The following is a 19,276-nucleotide window of genomic DNA, read 5'->3' on the forward strand; positions in this document are numbered from 1 at the left end:
GGTGCCGGGGGCGGTGCCGGGCCCGGCGGGCGGGCGGGAGCCGGAGCACGGGCGGCCCCCGGAGCACGGGCTGCCCCCGGAGCAGCGGACCTTGAACCCGCACCGAGGGCCGGCCGAGCTGAGCCATGGCGGCACCGGGGCCGAACGTGGCCGTGGTGGTTCACCGAGCCGGGGACCTGCGCCTGGTACGGGCGGGAGGAGCCGGGGCCGGGCGGGGGCGGCGGGGCGGGAGCGGCTGCCCGGGGCCGGGGGCTGGGCCCGGGGGTGTCCGGCAGCCCCAGGTCCTGCCGGGTCCCGCCGGGGCCAGGTGACACTGAACCGGCCCCAGCTGGCAGCAGGGACGGGCCGCCGCCCCATTGTCAGCGGGGTGACCCGGGGGCCGCGGGGACCCAAATCCGGGGTGTCCCCTGGCTGTGCCCCCCCAGCCCCTCTGTGGATGGGGAAACCTGCCGTACGGGGAATAACCTAGACAGGGGCGGAGGGGGGAATGCACCAGCCTTCCTATGCCTGGGAGGTGCAATGTTTTTGCAAGAGAAGTTAATTCATAGATACTTTCATTCAATCAAGCAGAAGGAGGATGCAACAGTAGCAGAAGCGTGGTCTATTTTTAGCTGGTTCTGGCAACTTTGCGTGTTCTGTCGTGTCTATTTTCTCGTTTTTCAGTCTCGGAAAGGTTTCAGCTGCAGAATGCTCTTAGGAGACACGGGAGGGGATAATCTTGAGATATTTGCCAGCTCTGGGTGGAGATGCTTTTATTCCTGAAACCCAGAATCCCCAAAAATCTTCCCCACACCCTCACCCCTCCCCACAATTAGCTGTTCTCACAGATGAGATAGGCCCGAGGGGGAAGCAGGGGTGGAGGGTGGCTGTTGCTTCTTTGGGCTGTCAGAGCCCAGGTGGACAGCAGGATAGGGGGTTTAGGGGGAGCAAGTGCTGGAGGACTCTCCCGCACAGGGGGGAGCTTTTATTTTATAGTTTTTTAGTACTTTAGGCTCATTCCGCTTCTGTGGCTGATGCCCAGCTCTTTCTGGGTGCTGAATCACCGTGGCACTGCTGGAGAGCCGTGATTTCCAGTTTGGCGAGTGCCAAAGAAGGGAAAGATTTCCATGGGCAGACTTTGGCAGGCAGCTTTCTGTACAGAGAGTCCCTGGCAGGAGGGCTCTCGGGAACACACAGACTTTGGATTCATGCCTTGTTTAGGGAATGATTACCAGGGAAGCAGTTGATTTTTTACCATTCCTGCTCTGCTAAAGCAACAGGTGCCGAAGCCTGAGTGGTGCCATGTAGGTGGTTCCTGATGGTTTCCAGGTGACTCCCAGGCACCTTTGGCACAACTGCACGTTCCCTACAATCACTGGCTGGCTACCAAAAGAAATCAAAATGGCTTGAGGACTGAGGTGGTCCCTCTAGTTCAAAGAACACATTTCCAAACCCCTGTGATTTGAGAAAGGTGTCTGAGACTTGTGGAGGTGGACACCAGGTCCATCACATCTGTGTTGCTGGTCTCTAAATTTACACCCAGATGTTTGAGTTTTCCTGGGATATTTGTACTGCTGGAAACCTTAGAGTTGGTCACTAGTGACGTCCTGCCTCACTGGCAGCACCTTGTGTGATCCTCTTGGCTTCCCTGAAGTTTCTTTCCACCATGTGGATGGTGCTCACTGCATTGACCCACTGGTCATAGGAGTAGTCTCTGCAGTGAACTCTGAAGTTGTTATCTGTTATTGATACCCAAAGCTGGGTGGCACCATCTTCCCGTAATTCCCACACCTTTCTTGATTTTTGGGCATGTTTCCGGTGGGTAGAGTTGCTGTGATCCCTGTGCTGTGTGAAAATGTGTTTGCTTTGTTTTTGTTGACTCTTTCGTCCTTAGGTAGTTGCACAGGCTCCTCTTTGCTTCCCATTGAGGATGTATTGGTTTTATACTTGCACCATGACCTCTTTTTCCATCTTCCTTCACAGAAATGTTTGCTGCGTTTACTTTACTGGTCACCATTTCTGAACTTCTCAGTGAACAACAGACAACAAGCAGAATTTGTGTCTTTGGTGTTCTCTGCTTTGGTCACTCCTATTTTCTCCAAATCAGGCTGGAGAATTCACTTTCCCACCAAGATGTCTAGGTTTTCTGGGCACAGTTGTTACTGCTAGGAAAAAAAAGTGGGTTTGGGTTTTTTTCCCCCACACACATTTTCAGCTCGAAGTTGGCTTTATCTCTCACTGTGGACTTTGTTCGATCTGTGGTGGTCTGTACCTCTGGTGTGTCACCAGATCCTGTGATTATTGCATTTTCTATAAAAGAGGCTACATCTAGAATGATGTCTTTCAGAAATAATGCTCTGGGCTGTGCCCTCAGTGTAACAAAACAATCCCCCACACAGAAAAATTACAGATACAGGTCAAAACATGGAAAATTTCAGTCAGTTGAGTCATATGAGAACATATTTCCAGAGTTTGTCTTTTCATGATGTTTAGAATGCTGAAGTACAAAATAGGAGTTGAGAAATATGCTGGGATTTAAATAGTTAAAATGCAGAACAGTGTTCCTCAAAGTTTGAGCAGCAAAAGAATTTTTAAGGGTTTACTGTTGGCATTACTCTGGGAAGGCTTTACTTAGAGACATGATCCTCAGGGTGGGTGTTGTACTGTCCCGACATGGTAAAATCCAGCAAAATTATTCCTTTGGCTTTTGAGGCAGCTGAGGGGGCTCAGAGAAGGCAAAAGCCCTGCAGACCTTTTGGGTGGAAGGGTAATATGTGCCACTTTTCTAACTCTGGTTTCATCATTCATTCCATAAAGATGTGCCATGGCAATTACAAGAGAATGTGAATGTGTACATTATATATATGATATTAATAATTATGTATATATTATGTATAAATTATTATGTGATAATAATATTGGTTGTAGTATTATTATTATTATAAGTAATTATGTAATAATAAAATTGGCAGTGGTTGGTTAGGCCTGGCACGGGTTGCTCAGAGAATCTGTGGCTGCCCCATCCTGGGAAGTGTTCAAGGATGTGGCTTGGAGCAACCTGGTCTAGTGGAAGGTATTCCTGCCCATGGCAGGGTGTAGAATGAGATAAGTGTTAAGGTCTTTTCCAACCTAAACCATTCTGTGATTCTGTTATTCTATGATTATATAGTAAAAATGATTTGTATTATTTAAAATAATAATATAAGCACTGTAATATTAAGGCTTTATAGAACAGGTGGTTCAGAATCTTCCTGGTTGCAGAAGGTGATTTTTGTGTCAGCCAGTGGGTGGATGAAGGATTCAGCTGAAACCTGGGGCTGCTCCAGTGCAGAGAAATTTAGTAGGTGTCTTGTCTGGGCAGGAAAAGGTAATTTACTGCAAAATAATTTGGAGAGTGGATTTACAAGCTGGCAGTGTGCTTACTCCTACAGCTACCTATGTTATTCCATTGAGCATGGAAAATGAGGGGAGCTTAGGAGCAGGCTCTGCATGGCACAGCTGTGTCTTATGGAGGAGACAGAACCAAAAACCTTGTCTGCTTATGGATTTACTTGAGCTAACCAGAGCTCAGTTTCCACAGATATTCCCAGGGTTATGAACAAGCAGCTAAATGGTTTTTTTCTTTCCTTTTGTCCATAGGAAAACCGTCCAATCCCAGAACCAGGTCCTAATGGTAGGTCTACAGATGACTGATTCTGGCTGCTTTCCTTACTTCTCTCTTTGTTTGCTCATTCTCTTTTGTTTCTTCTTAATAATATAGAATATTTCTGAGGAAGTACAAAGTTAGCCAAAAAACAATTGCGTGGCTGAAACAGATAATGCTGCTTTTCCAGCTGAAAAGAAGAGCTGGAGGAATCACAGTTAAACCTGTTTATCTGGGTCTTTTTTTTTTTTTTTTTGCTTCCTCTTCCATCAGTTTGTGTATGTCACAGTAAATGGCTCTTGGGACATGTCAGATGATCTTATGCAGGACTAAACATTAATAGAATGGGCATGTGGGCTGATAGAAATTTGATTCACTAACTCTCCAGGGCTGAAATCATAGCTTTGGGAGAAGGAAAAATTAAATGGACTTGCTGTTTTATTCCTGCTCCAGCAATAATAACATTCCTCTTATATTGAATTACTTTGTTGACTGTATTTTTGTTGACATTAGCTTTTGTCTTACCCTATTTTAAGCCTTCTTGCTTTGTGAATCATTGCATAGTTTTGTATTTCAGCAGGTGGGCTCACGAATGTGCCACTCTTGTGACGTGTGCATGCAGTTCTGGTGTATAGATTGAATGCTGGTGAATTTGGATGTGTCAATACTAGCTTGGCCTTTGGCACCCAGGGCCAGCCCATGTGCTGCTCTTGCAGTGCCTTTGAAGGCCAAGAAGTTTTTCTACAAGGAACTTCCCTCCTTTTCTGGCAGAGGTCCTCCTGCGCATGCATTCCGTTGGGATCTGTGGCTCCGATGTTCACTACTGGCAGCACGGTCGAATTGGGGATTTTGTTGTCAAGGAGCCCATGGTGTTGGGGCATGAAGCTTCCGGGACTGTTGTAAAAGTGGGCTCTGGTGTGACTCATCTGAAACCAGGTATCTGGAACCAAACCCATTTGTTTGTTTTCCTCCTAATCAGTTCCGAGAATATGTCGATAACAGGCTCTGTTTTTTTCTGTCATGTACATTAATCTGAAGTTCTGAATTCACAGTGTGACCTCCTTCAAAAAGTGTCACTGCACTGCAATTAGTCACCCATCTTGGCCATGAGTATATGATATTCTTTAGGTATCTTTTTCCTGCGATATGTTGAGCTGGCCTGGCTGTATTTTAATGCAGAGCAGAGTGTATGCTGGTACAAGGTGCCTTTTAAGGAAGCTTGATAAAGCTTCAGAAACCACATCTACAGCTCTTGCCAGCAACCTGCTGTGAGTGTCTCTTCTCTGTGTGTGTTCTTGAAGGAGTAAATGGCCTCCTGCAGTGCAGAGGTCATGGGAGCAACTGCTCCAGGCCCTGTGGTGGGACCTCATGAATATCTTAGAAAATGGACTGAGCAGGGAATTTTGCAAAGTTTGCTGATGAGAGCAGCTTAGGCAAGGTGGAGAGAATGTGGGGGAGAGCCACAGGAGTTACAGAGAGACCTGAGAGGTGCCAGTGAGATGCAGGTAAGATTCAACACTGGCAAACACAAAGTGATATCCATGACAGAACAAACAAAACCAGCTTCATATCTAAAATGCTGTTCTGGCCATCACTGCTGAAGGGTGAAACCTTTGGCTCTGACACTGTGCATTGCAGTGCTGGCTCTCCAGCAGTGAAAATGCAAATCACTGTTAGGAAGGGGACAGAGGCTCAGAGGATGTCAGTGCTCATCTCTGCATGCTCTCTGCATTCAGTTCTGGTCACCTCCTTTCCAAAAGGTGTAAAACAAGTGAGAAAGGTTCAGAGGAGGACAAGGAGATAACAAGATGTGGAGCAGCATCTCTGAAAAATGTCCAAGTCAGGAACTCAAGCTGAGGGCTAGAGAGACAACTCAAGAATGTGAGGACTCGTGGAGGGCTGGGAGAACAGGTTGCCTGTTGTCTGTTTGCTTCAGCACCAGAGCAAGGCACAGTGAGGTGCAGCATTCACCTGAGATATAGCAGACCATGTAGTTTACATGGTGGAAAGAGAAGCTGTTGAGTGTTAGTAAGTATAAACAAACCACTTGCTCCTTGGGAGGCCTCACAGCTGTGTATAATGTGAGGCTGGGAGAGTATTCAGGATGTGCTTGTCCTGCCTCTGTCCTGTCAGACACCTGTTGTTGGCCAGCTCAGAGGGGATGCGGTGGCCCAGATGGCTCTTTACTTCCATCCTGCTTATCCCCATGTCTGCCTGGAAAGCCTGTTGGTGGAGAGCTTTGCTCAGATGTTTAGCTCTGATTCCTCTGCCAAATAAATGTGAAGCTTTGTGTTCCTTGTGTACTTGCAGGTTGTACTGTGCTCACACTGTTTTCTCTGGTCCATCCCGCTTTGTGACTGCAATTAAGTAATAGCTCTTTGTCCTGCAGCATGTGTCCTTCCAGTACCCTGAGCTACTCTGTTGTAGCACCAAGCTGTCTCTGTTGCCAGATAAATCCTGCCAGGCTCCTGGGTGTTATGCACCTTAAGCTTCCTTCCCTGTGAGGGTGGTGAGGCCCTGGCACAGGTTGCCCAGAGAAGCTGTGGCTGCCCCATTCCTGGAGGTGTTCAGGGCTGGGTTGGACAGGGCTTGGAGCAACCTGGTCTAGTGGAAGGTGTCCCTGCCCATGGCAGGGAGTGGAACAAGCTGAGCTTTAACGTCCCTTCCAACACAAATACTTCCATGATTCAATGATGCCCAAGGAGCAGCCCTTTCCAGCTGGCAGCATGGTAGCTAGCCAAGCTCACCTGCTCCATCCTCAGTATTTCCTCTTCTACAGATTCAGCAAAATATCTGTTCACAGTGTGATTGCCTGCAGGCTGCTCCTTCATCTGCTGAGGTTGGCTGCAAGGCAGCTGGAGAAAAGTGTGTGTGGGGCTGACCTTCTATCTGTGCCTGTGCCTCCTGAACACCATCTCTTTCTAAGGATCTTGGTGATGAGGCTGCTCTGAAGGAAGCATTGGGAACCAGCCCAGTGTGTGCAGCAACACCTCCCTCACATCCTTCTTTTCTGTATAGTGCCGGTATTCCTGTAGTGTTTGGTGCTACTCCTACTTGTGTGCCACCCTGTCCCTGACCCATCTGCTTTCATCCTGGCAGGTGACCGTGTGGCCATCGAGCCGGGTGTCCCGAGGGAGGTGGATGAGTTCTGCAAATCCGGGCGCTACAACCTGTCCCCGACCATCTTCTTCTGTGCCACGCCCCCTGACGACGGGAACCTGTGCCGCTACTACAAGCACAGTGCCAGCTACTGCTACAAGTCAGTCCATGCTCCCTCCACAGGGAAATATACACTCCCCGGGGGGAGGTTAGCTGCAGCAGTCATCTCTTGGCCCTTTGGAATGCTCTTTGTGTGATCCCAACAGGTTTTATTGCTTTCTGATCCATATATAACATGCCTAAGCTTGGATGACAGCCACTTTGCAAAGGGTTTGTCAGACAGGCAGTTTATCCCCTCCGGTGCCAGACATAAACAGTTCTTGCATGTCTCTTGAGATGTCACCACTGGGTTACCCTTTAGTTATTTTCCTTTTCCTGTTTGCTCCCTGCTCTTGGTTTCTTTCCTGTCTCTTTTCATATCCTTGCCTTCTTAGGCTGGTGCCTGAAGGTCTTTTTCTGGTTCTTTGAGGTGAGTTTTGGTGCTGCTTTTCAGGAAACACCACGTTGACTGCTGACATCTCGCTCTGTTGTTTGAAACAAAGTCATCCCACTTCAAGCAGAGCAGAAACAGAAAACTGAGCTGTTTTTTCATGTGTCTCTTGAGTGTCTCCACTAAGCTACCAGCATTACAAGATGTCCATTTTCATGTCCAGTTCAGCAAACTTGACTGTGTTATTAATTGTGGCAGCACTGGCAAATTTGCTTAGAAGCAAATCTCTGCTTAAGCACTCTGGCAAATCATACAATCCCAAAAGGGTTGGGTTTGGAAGGGGCCTTAAAGCTCTTCATTCCACCCTCTACCCTAGGCAGGGATACCTTTTACTAAACCAGGATGCTCCAAGCCCCATTCAGTCTGACCTTGAACACTTCCAGGGTTGGGGCAGCCACAACTTCTCTGGGCAACCTGTGCCAGAGCCTCAAATACTCTAAAGACCTGAAAAAACTTGTATGACCTTGTACCCACTTAAGTGCCTTTAACAAGGAGTTAAAAATAGCCCAAGTAGTGTCCCCCTGAGGCTGCTCTACCTGTGGAACTTGTTCTTTTTCAGTGTGTATGAAGCTGGTACTTCCATGAGCAGGAATGTCCTTGGGACTGATCTTTGGTGTCTGCACGGAAAGCGGTCAGGATCACGTCAATCGGAAGGAGGCACTTGACTGCTCTTCTCCTGAGAGTCCTCAGGCAGGAAGCTTTCAAAGCAGACACCAAGCAGTTGCTGTCAGGATGAGGTGCTGGTCTGGATGGGATTAGCATCTCACTATCCAGACCATGCTGTCATTGATTTCCTGTGTATCAAAATAACATTTTCTGACAACATCACAAGTTTTTGCTTGAGAGGAGGTGGTTGGTTTATAGCTGGCTTCTTCCAGGCTTTTGCTTTTATTCTCCAATTTGAGCAAATATTATTTTGACTCTTCTCTTCTCTTCTCTTCTCTTCTCTTCTCTTCTCTTCTCTTCTCTTCTCTTCTCTTCTCTTCTCTTCTCTTCTCTTCTCTTCTCTTCTCTTCTCTTCTCTTCTCTTCTCTTCTCTTCTCTTCTCTTCTCTTCTCTTCTCTTCTCTTCTCTTCTCTTCTCTTCTCTTCCCTTCCCTTCCCTTCCCTTCCCTTCCCTTCCCTTCCCTTCCCTTCCCTTCCCTTCCCTTCCCTTCCCTTCCCTTCCCTTCCCTTCCCTTCCTCTTTTTTATTTTCTTTTTTTTTTTTTTCATTTCATTTAATTCCAGCATATTTCTCTGACCACAGGTGGCAGTGTGGTTTGCCACTGTGTTTTACACCCATGTTTGGTCTTTGAGTGTTATCACCCTCATAAACTACAGTGGTGACTGTTCCTTGTGTCCCATTCTTGCAGGCTTCCAGATAATGTCACCTTTGAGGAAGGAGCCCTTATCGAGCCCCTATCGGTGGGAATCCATGCCTGCAAAAGAGCAGGAGTCACTCTGGGAAGCAAAGTCTTCGTGTCTGGCTCTGGTACAGTGATCATAGTCAGTCCTTGGGTTCCCTGCCTGCTGGGAGGGGGTGGGCAGGCCCAGGCTCTGCTTCTGGGTTCTGCTGTAAGGGTGGGTCATATGCCACAGGCATGATGGGGGGGACCTTGGGGCTGCCAAAGCCTCCTTTGGCCACGCTGAGCTCTGGGCATGTTCAGAGGTGGGGCTGGTGCTGCCTGGCAGTGGTACATGTTCTTTGTCTCCCCTTTTGTACCCAGGACCAATTGGCCTTGTTAATGTGATTATTGCTAAGATGATGGGTGCAGCATCTGTGGTAGTTACAGGTAAGTCCTTTTAGTCCTTTCAGAGTGTGCCTGTCTCCCACCAAACAGAATCACAAAATCATTACGGTTGGAAAGAACCTCTTAGATCATTGAGTCCAACCATTGACCCAGCACTGCCAAGTCCAACCGTGTCAATAAGTGCCTCTTCCACATGCTTTTTAAACAGTTACAGGGATGGTGATTCCACCACTTCCCTAGGCAGCCTGTTCCAGTACCTGACCACCCTTTCAGGCAGGTTTGATCTCTGGTGGTGCTGGGTGATGGCCCAGACAGTGTTTGCACACTGTCTTCTGTGTGCAGCCACACTGTGCTTCTCCAGTTGTCTTTTTCTGCTCTTCATCTGCTCCTGCTGGGAGTTTCTCTGGTTATCCACAGTGTCTGAAATGGCCTTTTCAGGGTCTCTGCATTTCAGAAATGGGCATTCCTTACATGACTGTATCCTGGACATTTCTAGCTGAGCTGCTGATTGCAGGAATGTCTTTGTCCAGCTGTGTTGGGAAAACATCTGAGGAAAGAGATCCCATTTTTCTAGATACCTCCTCCAGGTTTGCATCTCTTAATGATGAAACTTTTTCTAGGGTCCACTCACAAACTGTCATTTATGGAGATTTCGCCTTGATGCAAAAACTGAAATGAGTCTTCATCACTCTTGTAGCTGCCCTTCAGGTTGTTGAGACAGCCATTCCATCCCCCCCTTTTTTTGCCATGCTAATCTAACCCATCTCCTCCTAGCTCTCCTCTGAGGTTCAGGCCCTCTCTCTCTGTGGCTTGCCCAGCAGGATGGAGAGCTGGAGTAACCTCAGGATGTTCTCTGGTTGAAATTTCCACCTGGGGGTTGAATAGGGTCTGGAAATGGTGCTTCCAGCTCCCACTATGACTCTTCAATCTTTCTGAGATGGCCAGGAGGAGCAGTTAGAGGTGCCACTGGACACTGAGCACAGATTGCTGCAGTTTTGGACCTTTCAGAAGGCTGTTACTCACCTCCCATGCTGAGCCAGATGTATTTTTGACCTTTCCATTACTGTGTTTCCATTTTAGGGTCACAAGATAAAATTCAGGTCCCACCCTCTTGCCTTCACAGGAAAATCCTTCAGTAGTAGCTCAGGTCAAAATGTATTATTGTCTTCTCCTCCCTTAATCCTTTTGCTGTCAAGTCCAGGGCATTTTTAGCTGTGCTGGCCTCACCCTGCAGGTATGTGTGCTTGATAGATGTGGTTGGTCCACACCTCAGATTTTGTGAAGTGTTGTCATTTGAGGATGATGTTTGCTGTAGCAGGAAAAACAACTCTGCTTCCTGAATCACACACGAGGAACCTCGTGCCCAGTTGGGCTGGTGCAGGGGCTGGGGGTGGCCTTTTCCCTGGGTGGGGAAGGCTTGGTGAGTTGGGGTTGGTGGGGTTGAGGCAGATGGCTCAGTCTGCCCCTCATTCCTGTTGCAGCCTGGGTGTGTCTTCCCCCAAGTACAGGAGCTGTTTCTGATGGGAACCTCTGGCAAGCTGAGCTGGCTGTCATGTGCCACAGGAGGTTCCTGGTGCTTGGTTTGTAGGATCAGCAAGCTTGGATACATGGAATTACCCTTTCTTATCTTTCTGTGCTAGCCTAGGTACTGATTTTGAGTCATGGATGTCTCTTCCCCATGAGAGGGGTTTGGCTGAGGTGCTCAAAGGCACCCCTGAAGGTGCTGTCCCAAATCAAATATTTGTGCATGACACGAGCTGAGGAATGGGTTTGGTTTGGCTAGTTGCTGCTGAGATTTTGCTGCCTTGTCTCAAGGAACTGCTTTTTGTTTTGGCTTTAGGAGCCGACATCTGTGAGGTGCCTGTCTGCCCACAGAGGCCCTCTCGTACTTTGCTACCAGATTATTTGAATTCATTGCCCTATGTCTTTATCATGTGTCTGTGAGGAGCTTTGTCTGTGCAGCACTTACGGCTTTAAAAGTTTGTTGTTTTTTTTGACAAGCTTTATGGAAATAGGTATAGAAATATTTAGAAAAGCTTTTTCCTGAGAGCTCACCTCCTACACCTTCTGTCTTTGGTTCACCTGGAGTATTTGATATATTTAATGGACTCCAGTTGGGTCCATTTGTTTCATGGGTCCTCATCTACTCTTCCAAAAGGTCTGTGTCTTTCTCCACTCACTCCTGAGTGGGTGTGATTAATATTTATGGGCAAACTTTCTCTTGTCCTTCTGCCTTGCTGTTGCTCTAAAAAGCTGCTTTTCTCCTTAAATACCTGTAAAAGATCAGCCTTCCTCCTCAGTAAGGGAAGGGGCAGTTTAGGTGTTCATGTTGGGCTGTCTTGGATTGCACTGTCTGTCACTGAAGATGCACTTAAAAATTCCTATTTAAGGGAAGTTACTCTCCTTGTTTTATCTGTATCTGAAGTTCTGGGTCTTGATGCCTCCAGTAACCCTGGAATTCAAGGTCAGGGAAGGTGAGTAACTGTACAGAGCTCACAGAGATGAGAAAGAAGATCAACACAAAAAAATCTGAGAATAATCAAGACTATTTATTTCCGTGTTAAGCTGGCTCATAAACCATAATGAGAAGCTTAAGGGTAATTTGATAACTTGATTATCAAGCTATCAAAACTTTTACTAGCTCCAGGGGCTGGGAAGTGCAAACAAATTTCTGACTAGAGGCAAGTGACAAGCCATTAATTGTTTAATTGACCAGTTTTCCCAGATCTGTGTGGCTTTGAAGTCCAAAGGACTTGATCCTTCCCAAGACTCACAAGTGTCTGGAGCTCTGAAAATCCAGTAACCTGCAGATCTGCTTCACTAAGTGCTTCCTGGTGATTTAGTTGTACTGAGATGTTTGCAGCCCTGGCCAGGGCTGACAGTGTTGCTGCTGCATTCCATGTGCTGCTTAGAGCCAGGGCTTCCTTCTTGAGCAGATCAGCAAACCAGAGGCCAGATACAGAGAAGATGTGGGATTTTTTGCTGCCTGAGAGTGATTTTGTGGCCACTTTGAAAAGCACTGGCTGTCTTATTATTCTAGGACACTGCCTGTGCATTATTTCTGCCAGAGAGAAAGTATAAAATATATAAAATATATAAAATATAGAAAAGAATGTCTATAATATTTTATATCTTTATATTTTATATAATATTTTAAAATATTTGAAATACATTAGTGACTCAGCAGATGTTAAAAATGGTAGAATCCATCTCTGTTGCTGTAAGCTGGTATTGTGGGACCAAACTTCACAGGGAGTTTAGTCATTACTTGAGATGACTCTTGAACCCCTGTGGTCTCCTTGCCATGCACTAAGATTTGGGAGACACCAACTGTGCTGGTTTCGTAGCACTTTCAGTGCCTTAAAAAGCCCCCTGGCTATGCAATTTGTGCATGGGAGGTCTCTGAGCGCAGCTCAGACATGACCCCACACATGGCCTGGAGCCCAATGTTCAGAGCTTGGGAGGGACAGATGTGACTCCTGCAGCCACAGAAGTGAGCCCATGTAGGGGCTTCCAGGATGATGCTGCCCTTTCTTTTCAGCCTTGGCTTTTCCTCTTTTGTCTGCATTTCATTACCCTTTGTTATCCCTTCTTGAAATGCCCTCCACAGCTCTCCTGGGTGCTCAGCTTGGTAGGTGTGCCCACACTTGTCATCCCAAACATTCCAGCTGCCCGTGGGGGCTTGTCCATCACCTGGCCTGCCAGTGAATGCCATCATTTTTGCTGTGGGATGGGCAGGGTAGAGCCTCTAGCCTGGCTCGCTCCCAGGACTGAGTCAGAGTGGCTCATGTTGGAGAACTGGCCTTATCCTCCTCCTCTTTCCCTTGATATTTCCACCCCACCCCATCTCTGACTTCTCTGGAGACTGTGCTGTGGTGAGAGGGGTGTTTTCCTCTTTGCTGTGTGTGCCCCTAGCACAGGCATCGTTTTCTGAGTCTTGAAGCCCAGGACCTCTGGGAGGAGACCACCCCTTAATTTTCTAGGAATTTTTCTAAGTCTAGGAAATCTTAGCTGTTACATCTTTTCCCATGCCAGCATGCAGACCCCTGCAGACCACTGCTTTAAGGTAGGGAAAAGAGGTGATTCCTTCCTGGGAAATCCTACTCTTCTCCTCAGCTGTCCATGTCCTTATCTCCAGAGGTGGCCTGGTTACCAGTGGTGTCTGGAGAGGAATAGGTGGCTTTCTTCTAGGGGATGTGGGATGCCCCAGCAGGACAGCTTGGTCTGTGGTACAAACCCCCTGTGGATCTTCAGGCAATATTTACAGCCCTTTCAAGATCCCTAAGAGCAGAGCACGGGAGTACAGCCGTACCCTCACAGATGTTTATCATCACCAGTTTTGTTGCTCTGTGTTAATGAGGTGTCTCAGGTCCACCTTATTACCAGATCCACTCCCTTTTTTCTTCATGGGCTTGCCTGCTCATTCATCTGTTACAGAAACTGTCTGAGAGATGCTCAGCAGCCTCCAGAGATGCTGCAAGGAGGGTAAAGAGCAGGACGGGTCTGTGACAGTGTGGGCACACTAAGTGTTCACAACTAATGCATTCTGCAGTTTGCTCAACTGAAGGCACCTGCTGAGGGTTCTTAGAGGAAGCCCTTGGAGAACTCATGGTCTGTTCTCATAGTGTACTGTTGGAAGTGAAATGGCCACATTAATGATCCTCCCAGCCTGTTGTCTCTTGTTGGAAATATTTCTTGGTGCTGTCCATAGCCAGGTGATTTCTGGGCCATCAAGGAGCAGGGTCAGAGCAATCCTGCTGCCTTTTGCCTTTGCCTGCACTGAGGTTCCTCTGCTCTGCTGTGTCAGGACAGTGACCAAAACAACCACAATAGCCTGGCCACAGCTCTTCCTGATCTGGTTCCTTCTTGTGGTGTTCCTGCAGTGCCCTTTGGAGTTAAGCTTGGCTTTCTGGTTTGTCTTGATGCACTCTCAGTGTTCTGGCAGTACCAAAGAGAAACTGGGCCATCTACCATCTGTTGGTCTTAGAAGACACTTCTCCAGTCTAGTGGTGGTGGCTGTTCCTTCATTCAGACATTGGTGTCTGCATAGTGTGGGTTTCATCTGTGGGTTTGTGCTTCAGCCTCTTTGAAGCACACTCTCTTCTGCAGCTGGGGAGCCTTTGGCATATCCTGTGTCATTAAGTTGTCCTCATTGCTCACCCTTCATCATCCTCACCATCTGGAGCCCCCAGCACAAGAAAGATGTGGATGTGTTAGAGCAGGTCCAAAGGAGGGGAATGAAGATAATAAAGGGGAAGACTGGAGCCCCTCTGCTCTGGAGCCAGGCTGGGAGAGTTGAGGGTGTCCACTCTGGAGCAGAGAAGGCTCCAGAGACACCTCAGAGCCCCTTCCAGGGCCTAAAAGGGCTCCAGGAGAGATGGAGAAGAATTTGGATCAAGGGCCTGGAAGGACAGAACAAGGGGAAATGGCTTCCAGCTGCCACAAGGCAGAGTTAGATAGATACTGGGAAGAAATTCTTCCCTGTGAGGTTGATGAGGCCCTGGCACAGATTGCCCAGAGCAGCTGTGGCTGCTGCATCCCTTCAAGTGTTCAAAGTTGGGCAAGGCTTGGAGCACTTTGGTCTAATGGAAGGTGCCCCTGCCCATGACAGGGAATGGAACTTCAAAGGGGAGTGGAGCTTTGAAGTCCCTTCCAACCCAAACTATTCCAGGATTTTAAGATCATTCTCTGCCTGTCAAGAAGGAGTGAATCCTCACCTTTGCTGGCTGTGCACTGCCCTGTGCACACATGCAGTGAGCAGATGCCAGGTTCAGGTTCTTCCTCCTCTTTCACATAATGCTCCAGTTCTTGATTTGGTTTTCTCTCCACAGACATATCTGCCTCTCGCCTGCAAAAAGCCAAGGAGGTGGGGGCAGATTTCATTGTTCAGGTGAAGAATGAGACCCCACAGGAGGTGGCCTCCAAAGTGGAAAGTGTGCTTGGCTGCATGCCTGAGATAACTGTGGAGTGCACAGGAGTGCAAGCCTGTATCCAGGCTGGAATTTATGTGAGTACCACTTGTTCCAAAGGCAGACCAGTGATGGTGTTGATCTGGGTTTTTTTGGGATGCTTCAGTGAATGAGCTATTTCACTCCCACAGTGCTTAATTTAAGTGGGCTTGGTGTGGAGAAAGAAGCTGCTCCCTAGACAGTAAATGAAGAGACACAAGTGTTAACACCAGTGTAGGGATAATTGATAATTGATTTGATGCTTGGATGTTTAATCACTTACCAAGGAGACCTCAGTAAGATCCCCAAACCCAGGGAGTAGGACAGCACTTTCCATTGAAGTTATGTCCAAATAAGAACAATAATCAAGACAATAAGTTCCAGAAGCAATGAAAGAAGCAGTTAAGAAAGGGATGTTTTGCTGCCATGAACATCCTAATAGGAAGATGGAGGGAAGGTTAATCTGGAGTTTCACATTGAAAGGACAGGAAGAGGAATGGGACAAACTGCAAAAAGAGAAATTTCAGTAGAGCATCAGGCTCTTAGTTTTAAGTCTCTCCCACTGAAATCCCAAAGTATTTTTTGTAGTCCTAAATGCCAGCCATTTTTCAGAATAGGAATTTCAGATTCCTATCAAAATCGTTCAGAGATTTTCAAAAGATTGCATTTTTAGCTTTGATTAGCACGTGTTTCGCTCTTACAGACTCCTGACAGCATCCTGCCTCTCCCTGGCTTCTCTGCCATGCCCCAGGCAGTCCATTGCAGACACAAAGGGTGGCTTTATTTTTGACCCTGCACAGCCTCCTGCAACTGTGTTCTGCAAAATGTAACCTGTGTGTGTGTTTGCTCTGCAGGCCACTCGTTCTGGTGGAACCTTGGTTCTGGTGGGGCTGGGGCCTGAGATGGTGACAGTGCCCATTGTGAACGCTGCCGTGCGGGAGGTGGATATCCGGGGGATATTCCGCTACTGCAACACGTGAGTCTTGTGCAGGGGGGCTGATGTGCCTCCAAGTTAAAATTCTTTGTAGCTGTACTTCCTAATGGAGAAAGTATCTTTTCTTAACCTGGAACTCTCCAGGTAGGATTTATGGGATTTGTCACACTTCTTCTTAAAATGAGAAGTGTTATTAAGTAGATGGTTTGGGAACTAGATTAGCTGCTGCATCCCTTTGTATCCCTGTTGCTGTAATTTGGCCCATTTATGGTTCAGTGATGATCTTGGAGCCTTTTCCAATCTCAGTGTTTCTACGATTCTAAATGAAGTGACAACACAATCCATATGAGGGACCCTGTGCCAGAGAAGAGGCTGGAAGCTGATTGAGGCTTTTCCTTTTTTCTCCCTGCACTGAGTCCATGAGTTTGAGCTCCATGGTCAGTGTGCAGGCAAGAGGCTGGGCAAGAGGAGAGCGGAGCATTGTGGTTTTGGTTTTCATTCAGGGCATCCAAAGCAGTAGTTTCCTGTGATTTTCACTTGCTCTGTGTAATTTCACCTACTCTCCCAAGTGTCTGTGTAGTGGTGCCTGTGTTCTCAGAGCTCAGCCCAGAGCAGCTGGCTTGTCCCATCTCCCATACCAGACACTTGAGGTGCCCTCCCCAGAAGATTCTTTGCAGGCAAAACTTCCCCTGTACTAAGGAAATAGCTGTGATGATCCAGGCTGCTCCATGCTCTTTTCTTGGACTCCAAACTAGTGGCTGCTCTCATCCCCTGCTCTCTGTTCCCCTTGCAGGTGGCCTGTGGCCATCGCTCTACTGGCATCCAAGCGGATCAACGTCAAGCCCTTGGTTACACACCGTTTCCCCCTGGAGAAGGCTCTGGAGGCCTTTGAGACCACCAAGAGGGGTGAGGGGGTCAAAGTCATGCTGAAGTGTGACCCCAACGACCAGAACCCCTGAGCTGCCCCAGTGGCCAGCCCTCACCCCTGCTGCTTGTAACTAGAAAATCACATGTAATGAGGGTGAATGGCACTGGGATACACCATTAGAGCATTAACGGGTAACTAGAAATGGACAGCCGATAGTTGGAATCAAAATGCTGAATTAGAGATGATGGTTTGCACAGTTGGTGGCTCTTCTTCACAGACCACACCTGCAGGAGAGCCTGGCCAGGTTCCTCTGTGCCAGAAAGTGTCACTGACATGAGGCACAGCAAGGGTGGAGGTGCTGACATTCCTCCTTCCCATCCTGCACTGCTCTGGCTGCAGCATTTCCTGTGTGGCAATCCCTGGATGTGAGATAGCCCTGTGTGAATATCCTCTTCCCTCATGGGTGCTCAGGGACCGTACAGTCTGTGGAAAAAAGCCTGGCCCTCCCTAGTCCACAGGAAGCACTGGCACATTCAGGTCATTCTCTCCAAGCTCTTCTCAAAGCTCAGAACTGGGGTTTTTGTGAAAATTGGAGGTCAGCTGGGACCACTGTGTCATCCCCTAGCAGTCTGCTGTGTCAGCCCCCAGCAGCTCCCCGTGGGGCCACTGCAGGCAGGGGAACTGGGACTCCTGAGAGCCCTGTCCTTATGTGCCTCCCATGAAGGGGCTGTTGGGGGGCACAGCTGCTTTTGACGTGGAGGGGAGTACAGGTGAGACATGAGGGGACAGCATCACTCAAAGGTTTTACCACTGCAAACAAATCATAATTATTATAATATCAAGCCTTCCTGCTGAGTTTGTGAGCCACAAACAAGGTACTAACAAGGTAGAAAATAATCTAATCTTTGGTTAGGGGTCATGTTAATTTTAGTACTGGTCATGTTAATTTTAGTACTGAGAGATCGGTTCATTCCTTGCACTGGTACTGAACTTTTGTCAATAAATTCTGGCTGCCTGAGACCTTCCAGATGTGTTCCTTGAAATGTGTGGTGGTGGGTTGGAGGGGTTTGCAGGGGACTGTGCAAAAAGCCTTGCCAGGGTGCAGGTTGAGCTCAGTGTTGGCAGGACTTTGAAACCTCAAATGACCCAGCCACTTACAAATGAAATCTCATGTTTATTCCAGATGTGGCCAAGTCAGTCCTGGCAGATATGGAAGGCCCCAAGTCCATCCTGAATTTTACAGGGATGAGACATAACCCAGGGGAACTTCCTGTAGCCGGAAGAAGTGGTCAAAATACGTGCTCAGCACATTCCCATGCTGGGGGAACCTTGTTAGCATGGCTGGGGATTCACTGGTCATCCCAACTCCTGTTGTGTGGGGATCCCCACTGGAATGGCTTGAAGACCAGTGGCCATTGCAAGATTGTTCTTACTGGGAAATGGAAACTTGCTCTCTGTAGTCTTAGGGGGCTGTTTAGCATCCTGAGGGCTGGAGTTATTCCCACAGCTCAGCCTGGTTGGGCTCCTTTTCTGATCTGCTCCCTCATCATGTCTTGCTGGGGGCATTGATGCTGTAGGGGGAGTGCTGGGAGTGGTAAGTCTGGTGGACATAATCAGTGGGGCTGTGCCTGTAATCCTCCACCCCCTGACTCCACATATGTCACCAGTGCAGGGGAAACTCTCTCAGCCCATTTTCCAGTGGGCTGGAGTTGATGCTCTGTGCCAGGAGCAAGGTCAGCACTATGCCACAAGTATTACAAGTCTCAGGTGACCAAGACCCAAGTACAGGATGCAAAAAAATGTTTTAAGACTTCAATCAGCTTTATTTGAGCTCAACCACAGCCTGCAAAAGCAGCAGTGATACAAAGCCAGGCATTACTTAAGCACATCCTGATCAAAGGACTGTGACACTGCTGGAAGAAGCCAATGGAAACACAACTAAGACCCTGTGCAAACCCAGGGAAAGCTTGGAGAGTTAACAAGCAGGCACTGAAGAGTATGTGAGGAAAGCTGTTTCAAGAAGAGGGATAGTGGGGAGCTCGCTGGCTCCTCACCCCTTCTGTTCATCACATGGGTCTTGGGACAAAGTGCTGTGAATTCAGGTTGTGCAGGCACCAAGCTGTTCCCAAAAGCTGGTCAGAGACATTCCCTGAGTCCCCCAGCACAGCACAACCTCTGTCCTGTGTGATTAAGGTGGCAGAGCTGGGTTTAAAGAGTGGGGTTTTTTGGATTGGGACACACCAGCGTGACCCTGGGTGTGGGGCTGCAGGGATGGGATGCGTGGATGGTAGTAGGATGCTCTGGGCTCACGGGTTCACACTGGGGCCATGTAGGGCAGTGCTGGGATGGCAAGGCTTTACTAACACACCAGTCTCTGCTCTGCAGGTCTCAGTATCCCTGCTCTCAGCTGTGGATGGCTTTCACCTGGGAAGGGTGGTTGGGTGGGAGCTCAGGACCATGGCTGCTAGGTGCTGGGGTGAAAAAATGCAGCTGCAGCCAGAGGGTGGAACAGTGTGGGGTAGGG

At 48.2% G+C, this 19,276-nt stretch overlaps 1 protein-coding gene across 1 annotated transcript; it reads left to right on the plus strand.

Moving 5' to 3' along the window:
• Positions 1 to 63: 63 nt before the first annotated feature.
• SORD (sorbitol dehydrogenase) lies at positions 64 to 17,772 on the plus strand. Its single transcript, XM_083870978.1, has 9 exons — positions 64 to 185; positions 3,619 to 3,652; positions 4,394 to 4,558; positions 6,722 to 6,881; positions 8,625 to 8,743; positions 8,979 to 9,044; positions 14,834 to 15,009; positions 15,805 to 15,926; positions 16,678 to 17,772. Exons 1-9 carry the CDS (start codon positions 126 to 128, stop codon positions 16,841 to 16,843), a joined length of 1,068 nt encoding a protein of 355 aa, XP_083727104.1. The 5' UTR covers positions 64 to 125; the 3' UTR covers positions 16,844 to 17,772.
• Positions 17,773 to 19,276: the final 1,504 nt, after the last annotated feature.

Source organism: Zosterops lateralis, assembly GCF_965231275.1.
Source record: "Zosterops lateralis genome assembly, chromosome: 13".
Taxonomy (NCBI): domain Eukaryota; kingdom Metazoa; phylum Chordata; class Aves; order Passeriformes; family Zosteropidae; genus Zosterops; species Zosterops lateralis.